The sequence below is a fragment of the Bufo bufo genome, chromosome 4, assembly GCF_905171765.1.
Source record: "Bufo bufo chromosome 4, aBufBuf1.1, whole genome shotgun sequence".
NCBI classification, from domain to species: domain Eukaryota; kingdom Metazoa; phylum Chordata; class Amphibia; order Anura; family Bufonidae; genus Bufo; species Bufo bufo.
Window position 1 is genome coordinate 16,075,220 of NC_053392.1, and position 27,257 is coordinate 16,102,476.

The window sequence follows — 27,257 nt, forward strand, 5'->3', positions numbered from 1 at the left end:
GTTTCAGTTTTCGCCTCAGGCAGCAGAAAGGCTAGGTGCACCCCTGCTAGGAGGATAAAAAAAAACTGTTATTTGCGCCTCAATCTGCGACTTTTCTCTGTTCACGCCAGGTCTAAAATTGTGGCAGCAGCGTGGGCAGGGAAGGGGACGGGCCAGTAGACCGTTTCTTTCATCATTTTCTACACCTTTTTTAGGCATTGAAAATGGTCTAAATGTAAGACAGCTCGTTAGACTGGCCCTGGATGCACCGAAGTTATGTAGAGGCCGGCGCTTCTTCATCAGGAGCGTAGTTAAAGGCTCATGGGCCCTGGTGCAAGAGTTCCACTTGGGTCCCCCTCAGGGGCAGGGAAGCACATAGCCTTCGTGCTGCCTGAGGCAAAAATTGAAACGGGAACCCCCCCCATGCCAAATTCTTGACCTAACCGCTTCCCTCCAGCCAGAGGAGTAACTTGACCAGCATGCACTTTCTATAATACTAGTGTCTTCTTATGTGACCCAAGGGTCTTTGGGCCCCCGTAGGCTCCTGGGCCGGGTAGTGACTGCTACCTCTGCACCCCCTATAGCTACGCCCCTGCTTTGGCAACGCAAGGGGTTATTAAGACCGGTGTCTTAAACGCTGGTCCTAATAAATGACCCCCCTAAACCTACAAATAAATGCTAAAAGTTTGCAAGAAATTTGTTGGCCTTCATTACAGCATTTTCTTAATGATCTTGAAATAAAGTCTGTTAGAACTCTGAAGGGAACGCAGGGGTTAATCTCTGGCTGATTTGGGAAGGACAGCGGTTAGCCACACTCATCACTTCCTTAGTCCGCTGTCAATGGGACTTTCCTCATGGGCCGGATTTCCTACCCCCAGAAGACATAGATCAAACCTTAAAGGTGTTATCCAAGTTCTATAATGCCCCCCCCCCATATGCCCGGGCCCCTCACAGAGATTGTACTTACCTCGCTCCCCGTCACCCACATCGCTTCTCATACCTGCACAGCCGCCGCTGCATCTCCCCGTCGCTCAGATGAAAACATCCGGCATCGGGTGGTGGGGGGCGCAGCCAATAGCAGTAGGTGACGCAGACGAGCCTCCCCAGCATTGCTGGATGTTTTCATCCGCGCGACGGGGAGATGCAGTGGTGGCTGTGCTGGTATGAGAAGCGAGGTAGGTACAATCTCTGTGAGGAACCAGGGAGTATGATGGGGGATTATAGAACTTGGATAATAACCCCTTTAAGTCAACCAATAAGATAAGTTGGACTTTATCCAGCTCATCCCAAACAGGCTGGGATGGATTAGGGTCTGGGGGATTTGGAGGCACCACTCTGAACTCATTCTCATGTTCCTCATTCCTGGACATTTTTTGCAGTGTGTCTGGGGCATTTTTTAATTTTCCATTCACATAGCCACATGAGGGCTTATTTCTTGCAGGACAAGTTGTATTTTTCAATGGCACAATTTAATTTATCAGGTCTTGTACTTTGACAATGGGAAAAACATTCTTTGAGGGGTGAAATTGAAACCCACAATTTCACCAAGGTTGATGGGGTTTTGATATTACAGCTTTCACTGTGCACTAAAAATGAAATGACGTACTTATTCTGTGGGTTGATTTGAATACTGCGATACCAAACGCATATATAATCTTTGCATCGTCATTTTCTGACCATTTTCCTATTATCGTCTACAGACTGTGTGATCACTTGTTTTTTGGATGGCAAACTGTTTTATTGGTACCATTTTTGTGGTACGTCCAACCTTTTGGTCATATTTATTTAAAATGTTTTGTGGGGACAAGGTGAACAAAAATGTTCAAATTTTCGAATAGTTTTTTATTACGCTCAGGAAATTACCGTGTTTTACGCTTTATAAGATGCAAAATGGCCGTGCATCTTATAAAGTGAATACTAGTGAGCGCTTCCATTATGGAAGCACTCACTAGTATGCATTGGGTGCCGGGAGCAAAAGTGCTTGTGGTTCTCACTCTCCCTGGTCTTCCTTCCTGGGGCCGGCACTTCACCGTCCTTACCGTGTACAGCGTCAGGACGTAGTGTGCGCACCATGACCTGATGCTGCATGCAGTCAGGTGACAGCGCAGGCCTGGAAGACAGGGGAGCGTGACTTCTACCGGAGGTGGAGAGGAGCTGCGGCGCAGGACGGGTAAGAGGTAAGAGGAGGTTTTTATTTTAATCTGATCTGAGGTCTGATGGGGTCTAACATTAAGGGGTGATCTGAGGTCTGATGGGGGTCTGACAATGTGGGCTGATATAAGGTCTGATGGGGTCTGACAATGTGGGCTGATATAAGGTCTGATGGGGGTCTGACAATGTGGGCTGATATAAGGTCTGATGGGGGTCTGACAATGTGGGCTGATCTGAGGTCTGATGGGGGTCTGACAATGTGGGCTGATATAAGGTCTGATGGGGGTCTGACAATATGGGCTGATATAAGGTCTGATGGGGGTCTGACAATGTGGGCTGATATAAGATCTGATGGGGTCTGACAATGTGGGCTGATATAAGGTCTGATGGGGGTCTGACAATGTGGGCTGATCTGAGGTCTGATGGGGGTCTGACAATGTGGGCTTATATAAGGTCTGATGGGGGTCTGACAATGTGGGCTGATATAAGGTCTGATGGGGGTCTGACAATGTGGGCTGATCTGAGGTCTGATGGGGGTCTGGCAATGTGGGCTTATATAAGGTCTGATGGGGGTCTGACAATGTGGGCTGATATAAGGTCTGATGGGGGTCTGACAATGTGGGCTGATCTGAGGTCTGATGGGGGTCTGACAATGTGGGCTGATATAAGGTCTGATGGGGGTCTGACAATGGGGGCTAATATAAGGTCTCATGGGGGTCTGACAATGTGGGCTGATCTGAGGTCTGATGGGGGTCTGACAATGTGGGCTAATATAAGGTCTGATGGGGGTCTGACAATCTGGGCTGATCTGAGGTCTCATGGGAGTCTGACAATGTGGGCTGATCTGAGGTCTGATGGGGGTCTGGCAATGTGGACTGATCTGAGGTCTGATGGGGGTCTGGCAATGTGAGCTGATCTGAGGTCTGATGGGGGTCTGACAATGTGAGCTGATCTGAGGTCTGATGGGGGTCTGACAATGTGGGCTGATCTGAGGTCTGATGGGGGTCTGACAATGTGGGCTGATCTGAGGTCTGATGGGGGTCTGACAATGTGGGCTGATATAAGGTCTGATGGTGGTCTGACAATGTGGGCTGATCTGAGGTCTCATGGGGGTCTGACAATGTGGGCTGATCTGAGGTCTGATGGGGGTCTGGCAATGTGGGCTGATCTGAGGTCTGATGGGGGTCTGGCAATGTGAGCTGATCTGAGGTCTGATGGGGGTCTGACAATGTGGGCTGATATAAGGTCTGATGGGGGTCTTACAATGTGGGCTGATATAAGGTCTGATGGGGGTCTTACAATGTGGGCTGATCTAAAGTCTGATAGGGGTCTGACAATGTGGGCTGATATAAGGTCTGATGGGGGTCTGACAATGTGGGCTGATATAAGGTCTGATGGGGGTCTGACAATGTGGGCTTATCTGAGGTCTGATGGGGGTCTGGCAATGTGAGCTGATCTGAGGTCTGATGGGGGTCTGACAATGTGGGCTGATATAAGGTCTGATGGGGGTCTTACAATGTGGGCTGATATAAGGTCTGATGGGGGTCTTACAATGTGGGCTGATATAAGGTCTGATGGGGGTCTGACAATGTGGGCTGATATAAGGTCTGATGGGGGTCTGGCAATGTGGGCTGATATAAGGTCTGATGGGGGTCTGACAATGTGGGCTGATCTGAGGTCTGATAGGGGTCTGACAATGTGGGCTGATATAAGGTCTGATGGGGGTCTGACAATGTGGGCTGATATAAGGTCTGATGGGGGTCTGACAATGTGGGCTGATATAAGGTCTGATGGGGGTCTGACAATATGGGCTGATATAAGGTCTGATGGGGGTCTGACAATGTGGGCTGATATAAGGTCTGATGGGGGTCTGACAATGTGGGCTGATATAAGGTCTGATGGGGGTCTGACAATGTGGGCTGATCTGAGGTCTGATGGGGGTCTGACAATGTGGGCTGATATAAGGTCTGATGGGGGTCTGACAATATGGGCTGATATAAGGTCTGATGGGGGTCTGACAATGTGGGCTGATATAAGATCTGATGGGGTCTGACAATGTGGGCTGATATAAGGTCTGATGGGGGTCTGACAATGTGGGCTGATCTGAGGTCTGATGGGGGTCTGACAATGTGGGCTTATATAAGGTCTGATGGGGGTCTGACAATGTGGGCTGATATAAGGTCTGATGGGGGTCTGACAATGTGGGCTGATCTGAGATCTGATGGGGGTCTGGCAATGTGGGCTTATATAAGGTCTGATGGGGGTCTGACAATGTGGGCTGATATAAGGTCTGATGGGGGTCTGACAATGTGGGCTGATCTGAGGTCTGATGGGGGTCTGACAATGTGGGCTGATATAAGGTCTGATGGGGGTCTGACAATGGGGGCTAATATAAGGTCTCATGGGGGTCTGACAATGTGGGCTGATCTGAGGTCTGATGGGGGTCTGACAATGTGGGCTAATATAAGGTCTGATGGGGGTCTGACAATGTGGGCTGATCTGAGGTCTCATGGGAGTCTGACAATGTGGGCTGATCTGAGGTCTGATGGGGGTCTGGCAATGTGGACTGATCTGAGGTCTGATGGGGGTCTGGCAATGTGAGCTGATCTGAGGTCTGATGGGGGTCTGACAATGTGAGCTGATCTGAGGTCTGATGGGGGTCTGACAATGTGAGCTGATCTGAGGTCTGATGGGGGTCTGACAATGTGGGCTGATATAAGGTCTGATGGGGGTCTGACAATGTGGGCTGATCTGAGGTCTCATGGGGGTCTGACAATGTGGGCTGATCTGAGGTCTGATGGGGGTCTGGCAATGTGGGCTGATCTGAGGTCTGATGGGGGTCTGGCAATGCGAGCTGATCTGAGGTCTGATGGGGGTCTGACAATGTGGGCTGATATAAGGTCTGATGGGGGTCTTACAATGTGGGCTGATATAAGGTCTGATGGGGGTCTTACAATGTGGGCTGATCTGAGGTCTGATAGGGGTCTGACAATGTGGGCTGATATAAGGTCTGATGGGGGTCTGACAATGTGGGCTGATATAAGATCTGATGGGGGTCTGACAATGTGGGCTGATCTGAGGTCTGATGGGGGTCTGGCAATGTGAGCTGATCTGAGGTCTGATGGGGGTCTGACAATGTGGGCTGATATAAGGTCTGATGGGGGTCTTACAATGTGGGCTGATATAAGGTCTGATGGGGGTCTTACAATGTGGGCTGATATAAGGTCTGATAGGGGTCTGACAATGTGGGCTGATATAAGGTCTGATGGGGGTCTGACAATGTGGGCTGATATAAGGTCTGATGGGGGTCTGACAATGTGGGCTGATCTGAGGTCTGATAGGGGTCTGACAATGTGGGCTGATATAAGGTCTGATGGGGGTCTGACAATGTGGGCTGATATAAGGTCTGATGGGGGTCTGACAATGTGGGCTGATATAAGGTCTGATGGGGGTCTGACAATATGGGCTGATATAAGGTCTGATGGGGGTCTGACAATGTGGGCTGATATAAGGTCTGATGGGGGTCTGACAATGTGGGCTGATCTGAGGTCTGATGGGGGTCTGACAATGTGGGCTGATATAAGGTCTGATGGGGGTCTGACAATATGGGCTGATATAAGGTCTGATGGGGGTCTGACAATGTGGGCTGATATAAGGTCTGATGGGGGTCTGACAATGTGGGCTGATATAAGGTCTGATGGGGGTCTGACAATGTGGGCTGATCTGAGGTCTGATGGGGGTCTGACAATGTGGGCTGATATAAGGTCTGATGGGGGTCTGACAATGTGGGCTGATATAAGGTCTGATGGGGGTCTGACAATATGGGCTGATATAAGGTCTGATGGGGGTCTGACAATGTGGGCTGATATAAGGTCTGATGGGGGTCTGACAATGTGGGCTGATATAAGGTCTGATGGGGGTCTGACAATGTGGGCTGATCTGAGGTCTGATGGGGGTCTGACAATGTGGGCTGATATAAGGTCTGATGGGGGTCTGACATGGAGGGCTGATGTGATGTCCTGAAATGGGGATCAGATGTGATATCCTGATATAGGGGCCTGATCTGATGTACTGATATTTATGGGGGCCTGATCTGATGTCGTGATTAGATATGAGCACATTTTTAAAAAATTTGATTCGCCGGTTGGCCAAATATTTGTGGAAAAATTCAGTTTGATCCGAATATATTCACTGCAAATTAAGTAAAAAAAATGGCTATTTCCGGGCTGCAGAGAGCCTTTATAGTGGTGTAGAACACTGTGCCTGTATAGTGGTGTAGAACACTGTGCCTGTATAGTGGTGTAGAACACTGTGCCTGTATAGTGGTGTAGAACACTGTGCCTGTATAGTGGTGTAGAACACTGTGCCTGTATAGTGGTGTAGAACACTGTGCCTGTATAGTGGTGTAGAACACTGTGCCTGTATAGTGGTGTAGAACACTGTGCCTGTATAGGGGTGTAGAACACTGTGCCTGTATATCGGTGTAGAACACTGTGCCTGTATAGCGGTGTAGAACACTGTGCCTGTATAGGGGTGTAGAACACTGTGCCTGTATAGGGGTGTAGAAGACTGTGCCTTTATAGGGGTGTAGAACACTGTGCCTGTATAGGGGTGTAGAACACTGTGCCTTTATATCGGTGTAAAACACTGTGCCTGTATAGCGGTGTAGAACACTGTGCCTGTATAGCGGTGTAGAACACTGTGCCTGTATAGGGGGGTAGAACACTGTGCCTGTATAGGGGTGTAGAACGCTGTGCCTGTATATGGGTGTAGAACACTGTGCCTGTATAGCGGTGTAGAACACTGTTCCTGTATAGTGGTGTAGAACACTGAGCCTGTATAGGGGTGTAGAACACTGAGCCTGTATAGGGGTGTAGAACGCTGTGCCTTTATACTAGTGTAGAACGCTGTGCCTTTATAGTGGTGTAGAACACTGTGCCTGTATAGCGGTGTAGAACACTGTGCCTGTATAGCGGTGTAGAACACTGTGCCTGTATAGGGGTGTGGAACACTGTGCCTTTATAGTGGTGTAGAACGCTGTGCCTTTATAGTGGTGTAGAACACTGTGCCTTTATAGTGGTGTAGAACACTGTGCTTGTATAGGGGTGTAGAACGCTGTGCCTTTATAGCGGTGTAGAGCACTGTGCCTGTATAGCGGTGTAGAACACTGTGCCTGTATAGTGGTGTAGAACACTGTGCCTGTATAGGGGTGTAGAACACTGAGCCTGTATAGGGGTGTAGAACGCTGTGCCTTTATACTGGTGTAGAACGATGTGCCTTTATAGTGGTGTAGAACACTGTGCCTGTATAGGGGTGTAGAACACTGTGCCTGTATAGTGGTGTAGAACACTGTGCCTGTATAGTGGTGTAGAACACTGTGCCTGTATAGTGGTGTAGAACACTGTGCCTGTATAGTGGTGTAGAACACTGTGCCTTTATAGTGGTGTAGAACACTGTGCCTTTATAGTGGTGTAGAACACTGTGCCTTTATAGTGGTGTAGAACGCTGTGCCTGTATAGGGGTGTAGAACACTGTGCCTTTATAGTGATGTAGAACGCTGTGCCTGTATAGGGGTGTAGAACACTGTGCCTTTATAGTGGTGTAGAACGCTGTGCCTGTATAGGGGTGTAGAACGCTGTGCCTTTATAGTGGTGTAGAACACTGTGCCTTTATAGTGGTGTAGAACGCTGTGCCTGTATAGTGGTGTAGAACGCTGTGCCTGTATAGGGGTGTAGAACACTGTGCCTTTATAGTGATGTAGAACGCTGTGCCTGTATAGGGGTGTAGAACACTGTGCCTTTATAGTGGTGTAGAACGCTGTGCCTGTATAGGGGTGTAGAACGCTGTGCCTTTATAGTGGTGTAGAACACTGTGCCTTTATAGTGGTGTTGAACGCTGTGCCTGTATAGTGGTGTAGAACGCTGTGCCTGTATAGGGGTGTAGAACACTGTGCCTTTATAGTGGTGTAGAACGCTGTGCCTGTATAGGGGTGTAGAATGCTGTGCCTGTATAGTGGTGTGGAACACTGTGCCTGTATAGTGGTGTAGAACGCTGTGCCTGTATAGGGGTGTAGAACACTGTGCCTTTATAGTGGTGTAGAACACTGTGCCTGTATAGTGGTGTAGAACACTGTGCCTTTATAGTGGTGTAGAACACTGTGCCTCTATAGTGGTGTAGAACACTGTGCCTGTATAGTGGTGTAGAACACTGTGCCTGTATAGTGGTGTAGAACACTGTGCCTCTATAGGGGTGTAGAACACTGTGCCTGTATAGTGGTGTAGAACACTGTGCCTTTATAGTGGTGTAGAACACTGTGCCTCTATAGTGGTGTAGAACACTGTGCCTGTATAGTGGTGTAGAACACTGTGCCTGTATAGTGGTGTAGAACACTGTGCCTCTATAGGGGTGTAGAACACTGTGCCTGTATAGCGGTGTAGAACACTGTGCCTGTATAGCGGTGTAGAACACTGTGCCTGTATAGGGATGTAGAACACTGAGCCTGTATAGTGGTGTAGAACACTGTGCCTGTATAGGGGTGTAGAACACTGTGCCTGTATAGTGGTGTAGAACACTGTGCCTGTATAGTGGTGTAGAACACTGTGCCTGTATAGTGGTGTAGAACACTGTGCCTTTATAGTGGTGTAGAACACTGTGCCTGTATAGTGGTGTAGAACACTGTGCCTGTATAGTGGTGTAGAACACTGTGCCTGTATAGTGGTGTAGAACACTGTGCCTGTATAGTGGTGTAGAACACTGTGCCTGTATATCGGTGTAGAACACTGTGCCTGTATAGTGGTGTAGAACACTGTGCCTGTATAGTGGTGTAGAACACTGTGCCTGTATAGCGGTGTAGAACACTGTGCCTGTATAGCGGTGTAGAACACTGTGCCTGTATAGCGGTGTAGAACACTGTGCCTGTATAGTGGTGTAGAACACTGTGCCTTGCAGTAACACACATATGGAGTCTGCTGTGGTAGTGAAACAATACTGTGAGTCCGTATGACATGCAGATGACAGGGGTCGCTCTTAGAATCACTGCACACTTATTTTATTAAGGCAGTCACGGGTAGTGATGGACGAACATCGGCCGGGACAATTTGCGAACGAGGGTTCGCGAATAAATGTTCGCGAACCGCGCGTCGCAGCGGGTCCTATTCACTTTAATGGCAGGCAAACCTGAAAAACCTTTAGGTCATATTTGCAGCCAGCAAGAAGCACACAAATAGTCCCACAACATGAACAGTGATATACCAGAGGGGCAAAAATTCCCACAAAAAAATATGTATTTAAATCAGGGGCCATTAAGGGATACTCTTAAAAATGTGCCCTGCTGGAGCCTAGAAAATGTTATTTCCTATTGGTTTGATGTATACAAATGTGCAGCACTCCAATCCTGTATGGTGAACGGACGCCACTGTACGGCATCAGTCTGAGGCATCTGTTAACGCATACATTTTTGGTATGCATTAAATTAATGGCAAAAGTAGGATGTGAACCCAGCCCTAGTGTCAGGATAAGCACCAGTACACAGCGGATCAGCGTGGCGGAGAGGGGAGGCCGCCATGTACTGACAGAGCGCTACCTGGTCCTGGTGGTCAGGGGTGAGGACTGTGTTTCCCGAGGATCATTTTCTACTGGGAATTACAGGGCACAGTATAATACACTAGAATCTATATAATATAAATATATTAGCCCTACCCCCGAATAATAATACAATTAGGCGATCATTTATTATATAGAAATATGTCTATGTTAGGCGTATTTCTGACACAGATTGTGGCGCAAAGGTCCTTAGCACCGCAATCTGCATATTTTTCCCGCTCATGCCAGGTCTAAAAAAGGATGGCGTGGGCAGGGAAAGGGATACAGTTATGGCCATCCAGTTATTGGATACCACCGCCATACATTGACCGGATAACACCTCTGTACAGTGACCGGATAACACCGGCATACCGTGACCGGATAAAAGGGTATAAGACGGCACATTACGGTGAATGACTAGGGGCACTGCACACGGTGTGGTAAGAGGGTACAATGCAGGGTATAAGGTGGCACAGTACGGTCTGAGGGGCACAGTACAGGGTGGGGGGCACAGTCACATGACCCTGTGACATTAGAAGGTCGTTATGGTGAATGCGGTTCATAAGCCACCATAATGGCAGAGGAGTGAGACAAGGGTGCGATTATGTGGCTCGAGATAAAAAATTTAACTGTTGGCCAGTACAGGCCCCAAGAATTAGCCAATAGGCATAAACCTGGCAGCAAAGAACTTTGGATTCTCTGGCTGGAGGTATATTAGACGGTCACAAGATAAATATGTAACTGTCGGCCAGTATAGGCCCCCAAAATTTGGTATTCACCTGACATAAAAGGCCTTTTATGCTGCTGTATATACATAAGGCAAGGACCATTTGTTCTTCTGTGTGGTGGCGGATATGTGTGGGCTGGCATGAGGAAATTTAATTACACGTGGTTATCACAGGTGTTAAATTCCTCCGAGATCCATGCCTCATTTATTATAAAAAATGTGAGGTAGTCCACACTGTCGTGAGCTAGGTGAGTACGCTTATCGGTCACAATCCCCCCTGATGCGCTGAACGTCCTTTCGGACGGGACTCTCGACGAGGGGCAAGCCAAGAGTTCCATGGCAAATTTTGCCAGGTCTGGCCACAGGTCAAGCCTGCACATCCAGTAGTCCAGGGGTTCCTCGCTTCTCAGAGCGTCCACATCGGACGTTAACCCGATGTACTCAGACACCTGTTGGTCTAGATGTTTACTGAGGCTGGATCCGGAGGGCGGCTGTCGATGGCTTGGCTGCAAGAATGATCTCATATCCGAAGTGACCAACACATCTTCAAACCACCCTCTTTTTGCAGGCGCGGTAGGATTGGTACCCGCACCTGTTTCGCTGTGGGTGGAAATTCCTCTGCCAGTGCCAGCAGAATGCAGCATCTCTCGCAGCAAGGCCTGGAAATGCTGCATTCTGTCAGCCCTCTTTGATGTCCACCTTTTTTGTGTTTGGACCGGGGGTTTAAGTACGTTGCCACCCAGTACTGGTTCTTGACCTTTATGCTTTTATACAGGGGGTCTCTCTTTAAACACTGGAGCATGAAGGCCCCAATTTGCAATAAACTGGAAGTGGTGGAGCACCCTGGCTCCTGCTTATCGCCCAGGAGAATGTTGTTCTTGGTCTCCTCGCCCCAGCCATGGACAATACCAGGGATCCCCGAAAAGTCTAAAGCCTGCTCTTCTTGCTCCCCCTCCTCCTCCTCCCCCCAGCCACCATCCTCCTCTGACTCCTCTTCAGACTCCTACTGACTTGTCTCAGATGGAGTAGCCCCCCTTGGGAATTCATCTAGCATTGCGACTTCCTCATCTTCCAGCTCCTGCTCCTCGACGGCTTGATCAATGACACAATGCAATGCACACTCCAGAAAGAAGGTGTAAGGTACAATGTCACTGATGGCTCCTTGGCTGCGACTGACCAGTTTGGCCGGAGAAATCTGCATGCGTCTAGCCATATTGATTTGTAAATCATCCAGACCCATGTATGTACTTGTACAACTTTAATTGTCTGCTACTGTATGACTTGTGAAGCTCATGGCACAATTGCACACATGTATCTGTCATACCAATGCATACTTGTTACTTGCCTATTTAAAAATGAAAAATAAAGAATTTATAAAAAAAAATGAAATCTGCATGCGTCGTCCATGAGCAGCCACTGGCGCGGTGGAAAGAAACCAAGCTTGTCAGAACCTTTCCTGCCGCAGAGTTTGTACAGGTAGTCGTTAACGGCACGTTTCTGCTGTAGCAGCATATAAAGCATATACATGGTGGAGTTCCAGCGCGTCGGGCAGTCACAAATCAGACGTCTGATGGGCAAGTGGTGTCGCCGCTGAATGTCAGCAAGGCGAGCCATGGCCGTGCAAGATTTTCTGGGTGGCGGCCGTTGCTACATCCTCTTCCTGATCCGATGCCAAGAATGGCTGCGCATCGGTAAGGTATGGGAATGGATGGAAAAATAATTCCTCTGACTCGAGTGGAGGGGCTATGTTGGTGGTGGTGTCTTTGGGGGTGCATACAGCCTAGAGTGAGGAGGGTGCAGATTAAGAGGATGAGGAGGGTGCAGAAGTGGAAGGCTGAGTGAACAACTCAACCAAGTCTGGTGCGTCCTTTCACATAATCACACGCACCTTCCTCAACTTCCCACTTAGGCTCCAGCCTGTTGCACCTGCCCGGCCCCTACCATCCCTGCAGAACGGTATGCCTCTTCCTCTGCCTGTCATTTTCTAAATGACCCTCTGAATTACTGAATCAATTGTCTTCAGGTAGTCAGTACAGATACAGTTTATTTGTATGGCATGAGTGATCACTCAGAAATAGGTTCAGTAGTATTTCTTTTATCAGGTTTAGGCAATTATCAGTTGAAGAGTTCTCTAGTACTTTAGCTTTACAGCCGAATAATAATTAGATTTACTTTAAGTCCACTTTCTATAGCACTCAGGTACTAAACATACTGTTTTCTTCTTATCTTGAGCTATCCAATAAGGACGTTTCTCCCTCTCAGCAGGCAAACTCTCTGCAACATAATTTGCAGGATGCTCTCCTAAAGTATTCAGGTTTACTATATCCCAGAAGGCTTCTAGTGAATAAGGATAATTATGGCGTTTAATCTCCAGTCGTGTCCAGGAACTTGGAAAGTTACTCTTGGTCACTTGTGTTTGTGAAGTCCATAGGCCAGACTCTAACCTTCACTAGGCTTGCTTCATATTTAGACGTAGACTTACTGTCCAGTGCTAAGCTGCTGTAACTACTCTTAGTTTGTCCTCTCCAGGATTGATCAGGTCCGGGGAGAAAGAAATTGCAGCTACATCATGGATAAGGCCTGTTTCTCTCCTCCATACACTTGCTTTCCTCCTCTCTACAATACACTATGCTCTGAACTGAATTCACTTCCTGTTAACTAACTTTATTAGCAAACCCCTGGCTATACATACTATGTGGCGCCAAACAAACAATTCAAGCCTGTTAAGGCTAATGACCTCTCTTATCCCAGATAATAAAACTTAACTTTTATTAAGTCTACTAAGATTCCTGAGTGAAATAAATGTGAGTAAAACTTTCTGATGTCCTGTCAGTATTTCAGCCGTAATGTCCTAGCTAGCATGTGAACCTGAGGTGCACATCCCATTCATTCACACACTATATTGCTGTATTCTCAGACACATGTAGTATCGTACTATCTATTTTGCCATGTAAGATTCCACATGCAGACACTAAATGTGTAGAAGACTTGGCAATCTTACTGAAAGCTGACACTGACAAAGATCTCAGAACCTAAAACATGAGACTGTCCCCCAACATGTTTCGCCAGCTAATCTGGCTTCCTCAGGGGTAACGGACAGAATTGAATGAAAAGCTGTTTGAGGACCTTAAAAAGGCAGTCACGTGATTGGAGGCGTGTTACCAAGACCAACCACTTTAGAGTGTACTGATAGGTGAGTATCAGATAGATGCAAGTAGCCAATGAACGGCCTGTAAGTTGCCTCTGATGGTCCACTGGCATCATCCATGTGGGAGTGTTGGGATACGTCAGATGTGCACACGCCCCCTGCACCAAGCCTTACCGGATCATTATATCAGGGCTCTGCGACTGCGCGGGGACTTAGAATGTGGCTGGGGCGCCTCTCTCATAGTGCGCCAGCGTGTGTACTAAAAAAAAAAAAAACACCTTGATTAACAAATCGCTCCACCTTGGTGCGACTGCGCAGAAACTTAGAACAATCTGAACATATCCACTCATTAATGCCCCTGTGCTTGCACTTATTTTAACGGTGGATGCAAATCCCTTACTGCGCCTGCCCTTACACTTAAAATACGAGACTTACCACTCTGCATCACTGCGCTTGCGTTTGCACTTGATTTTTGGTATCACTGGACACTGCTGCGCATGTGTGTGGACTAGAACTACCGCAAGTTACATTACATAGTAATGGTGGTACTTTGCCAACGTCTCACACCAAGAACAGAATGGGTTTAATGACATTGCCAGCCTGATAAATAGGAAATACCATACATTGCAAATACATTAGATAAATAGGCAGATGTTTAAAGTGTCCCTTTTACACACATATGTGGGACGCTGCAAGGAGACAATAGAGTGGACTAATGACAGAGTCTGGAGGTAGGGCAGCATCAGGAGGCCACAGAGTAGCACGACGACAAGAGTTTGTAGAGGTGTCAGCAGCATGAGGGGGCCACAGAGTGGCACAACGACAAAGTGTGGAGGTGTCAGCAGCATGAGGAGGCCACAGAGTGCTACAATGACAGAGTCTGAAGGTAGCCGCAGCATCAGGAGGCCACAGAGTGGCACACTGACAGAGTCTGGAGTTGGCAGCAGTATGAGGAGGCCACTGAGTGGCACAATGACCAAGTCTGGAGTTGGCAGCAGTATGAGGAGGTTACCGAGTGGCATGATGACAGAGTCTGGAGTTGGCAGCTGCATGAGGAGACCACAGTGACCCAATGACAGAGTCTGGAGGTGGCGGCAGCAGCAGCATCAGGAGGAGGCCACCGAGTGGCACAATGACTGAGTCTGGAGGTGGCAGCAGCATCAGGAGGACACAGAGTCTGAAGGTAGCGGCAGCATCAGGAGGCCACAGAGTGGTACACTGACAGAGTCTGGAGTTGGCAGCAGTATGAGGAGGTCACTAAGTGGCACAATGACCGAGTCTGGAGTTGGCAGCAGTATGAGGAGGTTACCGAGTGGCATGATGACAGAGTCTGGAGTTGGCAGAAACATGAGGAGACCACAGAGTGGCCCAATGACAGAGTCTGGAGGTGGCGGCAGCAGCATCATCAGGAGGAGGCCACCGAGTGGCACAATGACCGAGTCTGGAGGTGGCGGCAGCATCAGGAGGACACAGAGTAGCACAATGACAGAGTATGAAGGTGGCGGCAGCATCAGGAGGCCACAGAGTGGCACACTGACAGAGTCTGGAGTTGGCAGCAGTATGAGGAGGCCACCGAATGGTACAATGACCAAGTCTGGAGTTGGCAGCAGTATGAGGAGGTTACCGAGTGGCACAATGACAGAGTCTGGAGTTGGCAGCAGCATGAGGAGACCACAGAGTGGCCCAATGACAGAGTTTGGAGGTGGCGGCAGCAACAGCATCAGAAGGAGGCCACCAAGTGGCACAATGACCGAGTCTGGAGATGGTAGCAGTATGAGGAGGCCACCGAGTGGCACAATGACCGAGTCTGGAGGTGGCGGCAGCATGAGGAGTCCACAGAGTAGCATGACGACGAGATATTGTGGAGGTGGCAGCAGCATGAGGAGACCACAGAGTGGCCCAGTGACAGTGTGTGGCGGCAGCGGCAGCATCAGGAGGAGGCTACAGAGTGGCACAATGACCGAGTCTGGATGTGGCGACAGCAGCAGCATCATAAGGATACCACAGAGTGGCAAGGTGACATAGTGTGGAGATGGCAGTAGCAGCAGCAGAATCAAGATACCACAGAGTGGCAAGGTGACATAGTGTGGAGATGGAAGTAGCAGCAGCAGCAGCATCAGGAGGTTACCACAGAGTGGCAAGGTGACCAAGTGTAGAGATGGCAGTAGCAGCAGCAGCATCAGTAGGACAGCACTGAGTGTCAAGGTGACCAAGTGTGGAGATGGCAGTAGCAGCATCAGGATACCACAGAGTGGCAAGGTGACCAAGTGTGGAGATGGCAGTAGCAGTATCAGGACAGCACTGAGTGTCAAGGTGACCAAGTGTAGAGATGGCAGTAGCAGTAGCAGTATCTGGACAGCACTGAGTGTCAAGGTGACCAAGTGTAGAGATGGCAGTAGCAGTAGCAGTATCTGGACAGCACTTAGTGTCAAGGTGACCAAGTGTGGAGATGGCAGTAGCAGCATCAGGATACCACAGAGTGGCAAGGTGACATAGTGTGGAGATGGCAGTATCAGCATCAGCAGGAAACCACAGAATGTCAAGGTGGATGTGTATACATATGGCATTCGGGTGTGTGTTGTAGTTTCCTTGGGGGTTATTTTTGTTATTGCTCTTTTGAGTCATTACGTATACAGCATTGCAATCCGTGGGGATCTCATACCTTGTGGATCAACAGGTGAGCTGCTTGTCGCAGCACCAGCCTGCACTGCTGCTATGTTTTTTTTATCTAATTTGATTAATGAGTTGTTGTAATTATTGTAGGGGCAGTGACACTGACCATTTTTGTAATATACTTTAATTAGTGGAAAAGTAAATTTTTATTTAAAAAAATTGTCTCTTCTGTTTACATAACACAGTCAGTGTTAGCAAGTCTCCACAGTTATGTAAACGGAAGACGGACGAGCGTTTCTAAGGCTCAAAATAGGCCACTTTACAGCTTTTTTTTTTATAGAAATGTACGATTTTAGTAATTTAGTTATATTACAAAAGATGGTCAATATCACTGCCCCTATACATTACAAAAGTAAAAAAAAAAGAATGACAGTTACACTTTACATTTTAGTCACCACTAGATGGTGCTACAATATCTTATATAAGGAACAGGCCATTCACAGGAAGTTAATTAAGAAGTTGAGGAGTTAGGTGGAGGACAGGAGAGTGTAAGATCAACATCTAGCTGCTGATTTGTGTCTCCTTGGCCTTTGCCAGCCTGGGGAAGCTTCTGAAGGAACTAAGATCTGTGTGGCACAGACCCAGGGTACAAGAATACTACTTTACAGTACCACAGTCTAACATTGATGCCTGCCGCTAAGAGACCGCCCTGTAGGTTGCAGAAACAAGCAAGGATTTGATAGAGGTTCAAGTACCTGGAAGTCTAGTGTGATCAAATGAAGCAGGTTAAATATGATTAAAGATGTCTCTTATAATGAGAAGCTTAAAAAATTTGTCTTGTTCAGCTTGGATGACTTAGAAGTAATCTCATTACATATTAAAAAAAAGCCCATGTGGTCAGGACAAAGAACTGGGACATGATTTATTAATTCCTAGAACTTTGCAAAGGACCACGGGACACTGATTTTATGTGGCCTCAACCCCCTAGAGAACACCACCTGAAGGAGCACTGCTGGACTCGTCCTTCATTTTTGCAGACAGTACTCGTAACTGCAAAAGCCTGTTGTGCATGTATAGTAAACTTAATGGCACCACTATCACTGAGGCTATGAAAATGAACAAAAGGGACCAAAAATTATGTTTGTGATATGTCACCTACAGGGCACCAGGAACTGTTTAATGCATGGCAATGTGGTGACAGACTCCCCTTAAAAGCTGTTTTCAGAATAAAGATGTACTACTCTTCTGGAAACCATATGCCAGGCCTACAAAAGAAACCATTATATCTACAAAAGTCTTATATGCTGCTAGATGTGGATACAGGCAGCCTGTTCTTCTTCATATTGTGGTATCATTGTTCTGGATTTATCGTATGACATCACATCATCTGCGTCTTCCCTCCAGTAATTGTGATCTTGCATTGAGTTCAGGTCTCCACAGGATAATGTAGCATTTTGGGAAGAATATACACCCTAAGACTCCAGCACTTGAGGTCAGTATGGCAAATATCTCCACAGCCACCACGTATTTACCTCTGGTGCTGAGATAAGCCGGGATCATGGCAATCCAGACACTGCAGAACACCAGCATGCTGAAGGTGATGTACTTGGCCTCATTAAAACTGTCCGGTAATGTCCGAGCTAAAAAAGCCATAATAAAACTAATAACTGCCAGGACCCCCATAAAACCCAGGACTGAGTAGAACCCAATAACGGAGCCTTCATTACACTGCACAATGATATTTCCCTGACTCGAGTGAGTGTCCAGCTCTGAGAAGGGAGGTGCTAGAGTCAACCAAACCATACAGATTATTACTTGGATGGATGAGCAGAACAACACCAGAGAATTAGACCACTTGCTTCCAATCCAGCGTTTCCAGGAGCTGCTGGGCTTGGTGGCTATGAAAGCAATGCAAACCATGATGGTTTTGGCCAAGACACAAGAAACAGCTACTGAGAAGAGGATTCCAAATGAGACCTGACGTAGCATGCAAGTGAGGTCCACTGGATGTCCGAGGAACAAGTAGACACAGAGGAAGCTCAGCATGATGGAGACCAGGAGAAGGAAGCTCAGGTTTCTGTTATTGGCCTTCACAATTGCCGTGTCTTGGTGCAAAATAAAAGTAATAAGAATCATGAATGTAAGGAAAGAAAGTATAGTAGAAACCAGAGAAATAACCAGGACGATTGTATCATCTGTGTAGGAGAGGAATTCCAGCAGCTTTGGAACACAACGATCCTTCTTCTCATTGGGCCAATCAAGATCTGAACATTTCATGCATTTTTCACTGTCTGAAAATCATAAAAACAATCTTTCATGAGATATGGAACAAAGAACAACTCTTATCTATATAAATACATTGGGGGAGATTTATCAAACTGGTGTAAAGTAGAACTGACTTGGTTGCCCATAGCAACCATTTAGATTCCACCTTTCATTTTTCACAGCTCCTTTGGAAAATGAAAGTAGAAATCTGATTGGTTGCTATGGGCAACTAAGTCAGTTCTACTTTACACCAGTTTGATAACTCTCGTCCATTATTCTTGTTAATCTTATAAAATATTCTTCTGAATATCTCTATAAAAAACATTTTTATTATTTGTCATTGCCATTAGAGGGGTTTCCTGGGATTTTCATACTGATGGCCTATCCTCAGGACACGGATAAAGACCAGGTTCAGCAGATTTTCACCAATTCACTCATCACTATCCACACAGCCAACATAGTCAAAGTCAACATTACTTTTTGAGAGAACAGTAGAGCGTAGAAGTTACAGGAATGGGGTGGGTTGAGGAGGATTAATTGTTTAAGAACGTAGGTTAAGCTGCTTTGGTTTTCCTACAATGTGGAAACTTCTAGGATGGAGACTTTAAAAATTTGTCTTCTCAGAAACATAGCAGAGCAAATCTCTGCAGCTGAATGATAATAAGACAGCAAAACCAACAAAATAATTGTATAATTTGTCTAAATGGAATAAAACTTGAAGCAGATGAAAGAGTACTAATGTCTTTATACCAGTGGAGTTAGAGATTTCTCCTGAGGAGCACTGGACACAGTCATAGCAGCAGGAATATATTCTGGACTTTGCGACTTTCCGGGTTCCTGGTAAACAGTTCTCTGAACACTGAGATCTAGGGATCTAAGAAAACAACAGTGACAACATGTTGGTGAGTGAGCTTCTGGAATGATCCACAACTCTAAACTACGACCTACTGTCTCTTTTCTAGTAGCCCATAGTGTTGAGCATGAATATTCGAATAGCGAATTTTTATTGCGAATATCGTCACTTCGAGAATTCGCGAATATTTAGAATATAGTGCTATGTATTCGTTATATCGAATATTTAGCATTTTTTTTCATCTGAACACATGATTCCTCTCTGCTTCTTGCTTGTGGGCCAATGAGAAGAAAGCAATGTTAAGTTCACAACAATACTTAGTCCGATAAAATACTCTAATCACTGCCGATTAGCGCAATCGCAAATATATTGGAGCACTTGACTCTATCTGCATATAAAGCTATTCTAATGTTCTGCCGTGCCAACCATTTTCTCCAGTCTCAGGAAACTTCTAGAAGCTTGAAAAATGTAGCCAAAGTGACCCACGCCTGTATTTCGCGTTATGAATTTGGATTACACGATTTTTACATTGCTGATTTTTCGCATTCAATAAAATAATCTTGAATTCTTGAAATTTGCTAATATATGACGAATATTCTACAAAATATATGTGAAATATCGCGAATTCGAATATAGCCCCTGCCGCTCATCACTAGTAGCTCACTAGTACAGTATGTTTGTCAATAGAAATCGAGACTCGAGAAACTCATTTACCCCCTTCCTGACCAAACCAAATTTTGCTAAGTTTTTTTTCATGACACAATGTATATCATGTTAATGGTAAATTTGAGTTGATATGTTTTACCTTTATTTGTAAAAAAAAATCCCAAATTTACTGAAAAATCCATTATTTTCTAAATTTGAATCTCTCTGCTTTCCAAACAGAAAGTGATATCATAAAAAAACTTATTAATTAACATTCATCATATGTATACTTTTTGTTAGCATCATGTTGGTAATGTTATTTTATTTTTTTAGCACTTTAAAAGGTTTATTATTTTAGAAACAATTTCTGAAATTTTCAAGAAAATTTCCAAAATCAACTTTTTTAAAGACCAATTCAGTTCTGAAGTCGCTTTGAGGAGCTTACATAATAGAAACCACCCATAAATTACCCATTTTACAAACTACACCCCCAAACTATTGAAAACTGATTTTAGAAATGTTAACCATTTAACCTCTTAAGGACACAGGGCATACCTGTACGCTCTGTGTAGTTCCGATCACCGCCGTGCGGCAGGCGATGATCGGAACAAGGTGCCTGCTTAAATCATTCAGCAGGCACCTTGGTACAATGCCCAGGGGGGTCATGTGACCCCCCCATGTCGGCGATCGCAGCAAACCGCAGGTCAATTCAGACCTGCGGTTTGCTGCGTTTCCAGGTTATTCGGGTCTCTGGTGACCCGATAACCCGGAATAGGACGGTGATCGGTGGTGTGATAATACACCACCAATCACCGTCCTTAGATCCTGAGAGGTGGCGGTCACGCCACCTTTTAGGATCGCTTCTGATTGACTGGCTGGGCTGGTGGGCAGGTGGAGCGGCAGATTTGAATTGCTGGAGCTCATACACATCCGTGGAGCAGATAGAGAGAGGAGCCTCCGGCTGCAGAGCCTGTAAAGTAAGTTTTTTGTGCCATCAGGCACAAAACAGCATTTTAGGGACAGTGAGGGAAAGGTAGGGAGAGGTAGATTAGGCAGGGATAGTGAGGGAGAGTTAGGGAAAAAAAAGTTTTTTTATTGTAGTTTAGCACCCGGATCGGGTGTCTGGGGTCCACAGCACTCAGCTGTGTGACCCTAGACCCCCCAGGGGTGCTGCAGCTTGCGCCCCCCGCCCCCACACACAAATTTTTGGGGGCGCAAGTGTTTTTTTTTTTTTGCATGCGCTGACTGTGGCCGGAACTATTAGCATCCGCCCACTGTTAGCGCATCGCCCACCCCACCGCTGATCAGCTTCGTACCGCTGATCAATGCGTTTGAATCATTTTATTTATTTTTTACACTTTTTGTGGCTTTCAATTTTTTTAGTTAGGGCAAAGTACGCGAACACCCGTCCCCCCACACACATGCACACTAAATAAAGCTTTCCACGCACGCACACACGCACGCACGCACACACGCACACACACACTTCCCTATGGCTCGTTGGACGTTCTCGGCCGAGGAGGCATACGCCCTGCTTGCCTCCAAATCCGAGAGCCCTAGTGAGGACGAGGATGACCCCACTTTCCTCTTGTCATCCGTGTCCTCCTCATCATCTAACGATGATGATGAGCCCCCAAGGCGGCAGAGACGCCGCCAGGCGGAGCAACGGGACCGCCATGCCAGGGAACCTGTGGCCCACACTAGTACGAGCAGCTCTGGGGCTTGTACTAATTTTCCGGCCCACCAGATAAGTCCACCTTAGCCCCCTACCAGTGAATTTGCATGGTGTACCCCAGAGGATTTTGAGCCTGTGATTCCTGATTTTGTTGGTCAACCAGGAATCCAGATTCGCACAGTGGGCTTCACTGAATATGACAATTTTAGTCTTTTTTTCAGTGACCACTTTGTGAATCTGATGGTGGAGCAAACGAACTTGTACGCCCAACAGTTCATTGCTCAACACCCGGGCTCCTTTTTGGCTAGGGCCGGTGGCTGGACTCTGGTCAGTGCAGCCGAGATGAGGACGTTTTGGGGCCTCGTGCTGCATATGGGCCTAGTCAAAAAACCCAGTGTCAGGCATTACTGGAGTGGGAACATTCTCTACCAGACCCCACTTTACAGTACGGCCATGACAAGTACCCGGTTTGAGGCCATTTGGAAATGCCTGCATTATGCAGATAATGCAGATAATGCAGCATGCCCCCCCCCCCCCCCGAGGTGATCCTGCCTATGACCGCCTGTACAAAATCAGGCCGGTCATCGATCACTTCGGGGCCAAATTTTTGGAGGCCTATGTACCTGGAAGGGAGGTCACGGTTGATGAGTATCTCATTGCTTTCAAGGGGAGACTCATTTTCCGCCAGTATATTCCCTCTAAGTGGGCGAGGTATGGTGTGAAGCTGTACAAACTTTGTGAGAGTACCTTAGGGTACACTAACAAGTTTCGTGTGTACGAGGGGCGAGATTCCAGTATTAAACCCACAGAATGTCCCCCCACTCTGGGTGTTAGCGGGAAACTTGTGTGGGACCTTATGCACCCACTGCTAGATAAGGGTTACCACCTGTACATGGATAACTTTTATACTAGTGTCCCCTTGTTCCAGTCCTTCGCAGCCAGATCCACGTCAGCTTGTGGGACCGTGCGGAAAAATAAACGCGGCCTCCCTACCTACCCCCTCCAGGTACCTATCCCCGTGCCCTTACCAGTGGAAACCTGATGCTGGTCAGATATAAGGACAAGCGGGATGTCCTTGTACTGTACACAATTCACGGTAACGGCATCACCCCTGTCCCTGTGCAAGGTACCGTGGCACCAGTCCTCAAGACAATTGGTATATGGGAGGAGTTGTTCTCTCTGATCAAGTCCTCAAGCCATATAACGCCATGCACAAAACCCGGGCATGGTACAAAAAAGTTGCGGTCTACTTGGTACAGGTTGCCTTGTACAACTATTTTGTGCTGTCCCAGAGCGCTGGCAACACAGGGAAATTCCTTCAGTTCTATGAGGCACTCCTCAAGGACCTGATCTTTTCTGACCGGGAAAGAGCAGGCCGGAGTACCTCGGGAACTGGAGGTGTCCGGATCGTCCCTGGCCAACACTTTCCAGGTGTGGTTCCACCATACTGGAAAGAAGGGACTGTCCCCAAAAAAGTGCAGCGTGTGTAACAGGAGGGGGATACGGAAGGACACGACCACTCAGTGTGACACGTGCCCCGATCATCCTGTGGTACTCCCTGACGGTTGCTTCAGGGAGTACCACACTTCCATGGAGTACTAAATTTATAATCCACTTCCCCGATTTTAATTCCATTTAGGCACTGATAATCGAAAAAAAAACTATGGTTCTCAGACTTGAGACACTAAAACAAAATTTAGACATATTAGGTATCGCCGCGTCCGTAAGAATCTGCTCTATAAAAATACCCCATGACCTAACCCCTCAGATGAACACGGTCAAAAAAATTAAATAAAAACGGTACCAAAACAGCTATTTTTGGGCAAATTTTCCATTTTAATCCATTTTTTCAGCAAAACAAAACAATATTTTTTACCATGATTCTGCAGTTTACAGAAACACCTCATATGTGGTCGTAAACTGCTGTATGACCAAACGGCAGGGCGCAGAAGGAAAGGAATGCCATATGGTTTCTGGAAGGCAGATTTTGATGGCCTTTTTTTTGGCACCATGTCCCATTTGAAGAACCCCTGATGCACCCCTAGAGAAGAAACTCCATAAAAGTGACCCCCATCTAAGAAACCACACCCCTCAAGGTATTCAAATCTGATTTTTACAAACTTTATTAACCCTTTAGGTGTTCCTCAACAGTTTATGGCAAATGGAGATGAAATTTTCTATTTCTGGTAAACTTGCCTCAAAAAAATGTAATATAGAGCAACCAAAAAACATATGTACCCTAAAAATAGTCCCAACAAAACTGCCACCTTATCCCTTAGTTTCCAAAATGGGGTCACTTTTATGGAGTTTCTACTCTAGGGGTGCATCAGGGGGGCTTCAAATGGGACATGGTGTAAATAAACCAGTCCAGCAAAATCTGCCTTCCAAAAACCACACGGCGCTCCTTTCCCTCTACGCCCTGCCGTGTGCCCATACAGTACTTTACGACCACATATGGGGTGTTTGTGCAAACTACAGATTCAGGGCAATAAATATTGAGTTTTGTTTGGCTGGTCTTGCTTTGTTACTGGGAAAAAATGGATTAAAATGGAAAATTTGCCCAAAAATTTTAATTTGCAAATTTCATCTCCATTTGCCAATAACTCTAGTGGAACACCTAAAGGGTTAACAAAGTTTGTAAAATCAGTTTTGAATACCTTGAGGGGGTAGTTTCTTAGATGGATAATTTTTTTGGAGTTTCTATTATGTAAGCCTCACAAATTGACTTCAGACCTGAACTGGTCCTTAAGAAGTGGGTTTTTGAAAATTTCAGAAAAATTTTCAAGATTTACTTCTAAACTTCTAAGCCTTGTAACATCCCCAAAAAATAAAATTGCATTCCCAAAATGATCCAAACATGAAGTAGACATATGGGGAATGTAAAATAATAACTATTCTTGGAAGTAGTACTATGTATTATAGAAGTAGAGAAATTGAAACTTGGAAATTTGCAAATATTTAAACATTTTTGAACATTTTTGGTATTTTGCAAATTTTTAAACATTTTTAAACATTTTTGGTATTTTTTTTATAAATCAAAATGAATTTTGACTCCATTTTACCAGTGTCATGAAGTACAATATGTGACGAAAAAACAATCTCAGAATGGCCTGGATAAGTAAAAGCGTTTTAAAGTTATTCACACATAAAGTGACAATGGTCAGATTTGCAAAAAATGGCCTGGTCCCCAAGGTGAAATATGGCCGTGTCCTTAAAGGGTTAAGTATTTCATAGGAAACAAAGCAAAATGGAGGTGAAATTTTGAAAATGTAACTTTTTTTTTTTTTTTTACAGATTTGCCATTTAATCAATTTTTTTCCCTGTCACACATCACGGGTTAACAGCAAAACAAACCTCAATATTTATTACCCTGATTCTGCAGTTTATAGAAACGCCCCATATGTGGTCATAAACTGTTGTATGGTCACACGGCAGGGCGCAGAAGGGAAGGAGCCCCATATGGATTTTCTAACATAGAATTCGCTGAAAGAGCCATCATTTTTTTTTTTGGGGGACTTTGCTGTGTGAGGGCTTAGTTTTTGTGGGACAAGCTGTAGTTTATATTGGCACTATTTTCAGGTAGATTTGCCTTTTTGATAGCTTTTTATCTCATTTTTTGGGTGGTGAGGTGGAAAAAAATTAAATTCTGTCAGATTTTAATTTTTTATGAGGTTTACTATGTGGTTTATATGATATAATAACTTTATTCTGCAGGTTAATATGATTATGGCGATACCAAATGAATATAGTTTTTTTCATGTTTTACTACTTTTGTATATAAAATCCCTTGTTATATTTTGCATTGGCCTATACTAACATCCATAACATTTTTCTGCCAAGGTAGATGTCCAAGGGCTTGCCTTTTGCAGGTTAGTCTGTACTTTTTATAGGTACAATTTTTGGGTACATTATACTTTTTGGTGACTTGATATTTTGTTTTTAGGAGGTTCAAAAAATCTATTTTGGTAATTTTTATAAAAAAATTTATGGCGTTCACCTGATGGAGTAAATCATGTGATATTTTTATAAAGCCGGTTGTTACACACACGGCAATACCAAATATGTCTATTTTTTATTCATTTATTAAAGTACAGATTTTTTATTTTTTGAGAGACATGTTTTTTTTTATTTTTCTGGCTACGGTCTTGTGTGAGATCTCATTTTTTTGCAGGATTTTGATGTTTTTGATATTACCATTTTAAGTACATACTTTTTTTGACACTTGTTTTTTGGGAAGTGAGGTGACTAAAAAATTGCTGTTTTGACATAATAATTTTTTTTTTTACATTGTTTACCTGATGGGATAGATCATGTGATATTTTTATAGAGCCGATTGTTATGGAGGCTGCAATACCAAATATGTCTATTTTTATTTATTTTTTCTATTTTTAACAATTGTAATTTTTTTTTTATGTGAATTTTATTTTTTTTTACACTTTGCTTCCCCCATAAGGTCATACCAGATCTCTGGGGGACATTTAAAATTACATTTATTTATATATTTTTTTACTATTCATTCCTCCTGTCATTGGGGCTGACATAGTAGCCTCAGTTACAGGGGAAATACACCCCAGAGAGACTGTACAGCAGTATACAGCACTGTACAGCCTCAGTGCAGGGCTAATCAAGGTCTTTGAAAGACCCGAAAGCCCATGCACATTGCTTCCTCAGCTGAATACACAACACTCATTCAGTGCTGTGTATTCAGCAGTCTAGAAGGGGTTCCCTTCTGTCTTCTCTATGGGGTGCCCTGCTGTCAATGGCAGCGGGCCCCCTGCGCAGTAGCTACACGATTAGTGTGCAGCTGCAATCTCTGAATGGCGGTTCTAAAATGTCCATTCAGAGATAAATCCCGACCCCAGGACGTTTATAGTCTATGGGCAGTCACGAAGTCGTTAATGACAGTAAAATGCAAAATTCCCTCCACGGACTTCCCAAAAATGCGAGATCACTCTGGAATATCCCTCACCAGTTTCATCAGAACAAACATGTTCATAGAATTTCCTACATAGGGAATGAATAGTCTTTGTTCTTGATACTTATTCTTGCTCAGAGCAGAGGTTTTCTTTAAGATTCTGAGCCGTTAGTAACAGTCACTTCTTACATCAGGAGCACTCCTGGATAGTGTTGAGAGAATTGAGTTTCGGATCACAGATCCAAAGCTTATGTAACGGTCGCGTACACACACACACAGGGGGGAGGGAAGTGACCACTGCGCTCCACCCTTACCCCTGGCCCTGCCTACTTGCCTCACGAGTCCTAATGACAGGGGACAACTGGACGGCAATCCCAACTTGGAGTAAGTGCAGGGATGACAGACAGACAAACAACAGGACGTGAACGGACCGAGTCAATACCAGGAAAGCTGCAAAGTACAAATGGAGCAAGCAGAGAATTGTCAGGAGAAGCCGGGGTCATAAATACCAGGAGAGCAGAGAAGTACAAGAGGAGTCCTAAGAGAGTAGTCAGGTGGGAGCCGAGGTCACAATACCAGGACGGATGCGCAGTACAGGAGGAGAAGGCAAAAGGATGGTCAGGGAACAGGATCAGGTAAGTATTCAGCAGTCCAACAAATAGCCAGGAACCTAGAAATTAACAGGCAACCTGTAGCCAGCAGGCT

At 45.7% G+C, this 27,257-nt stretch overlaps 1 protein-coding gene across 1 annotated transcript; it reads right to left on the bottom strand.

The window, feature by feature from the left end:
* Nucleotides 1–17,582: 17,582 nt before the first annotated feature.
* LOC120997752 (vomeronasal type-2 receptor 26-like) lies at nucleotides 17,583–26,627 on the bottom strand. Its single transcript, XM_040428020.1, has 3 exons — nucleotides 26,607–26,627; nucleotides 19,215–19,338; nucleotides 17,583–18,490 (listed from the first exon to the last, which is right to left on the bottom strand). Exons 1-3 carry the CDS (start codon nucleotides 26,625–26,627, stop codon nucleotides 17,583–17,585), a joined length of 1,053 nt encoding a protein of 350 aa, XP_040283954.1.
* Nucleotides 26,628–27,257: the final 630 nt, after the last annotated feature.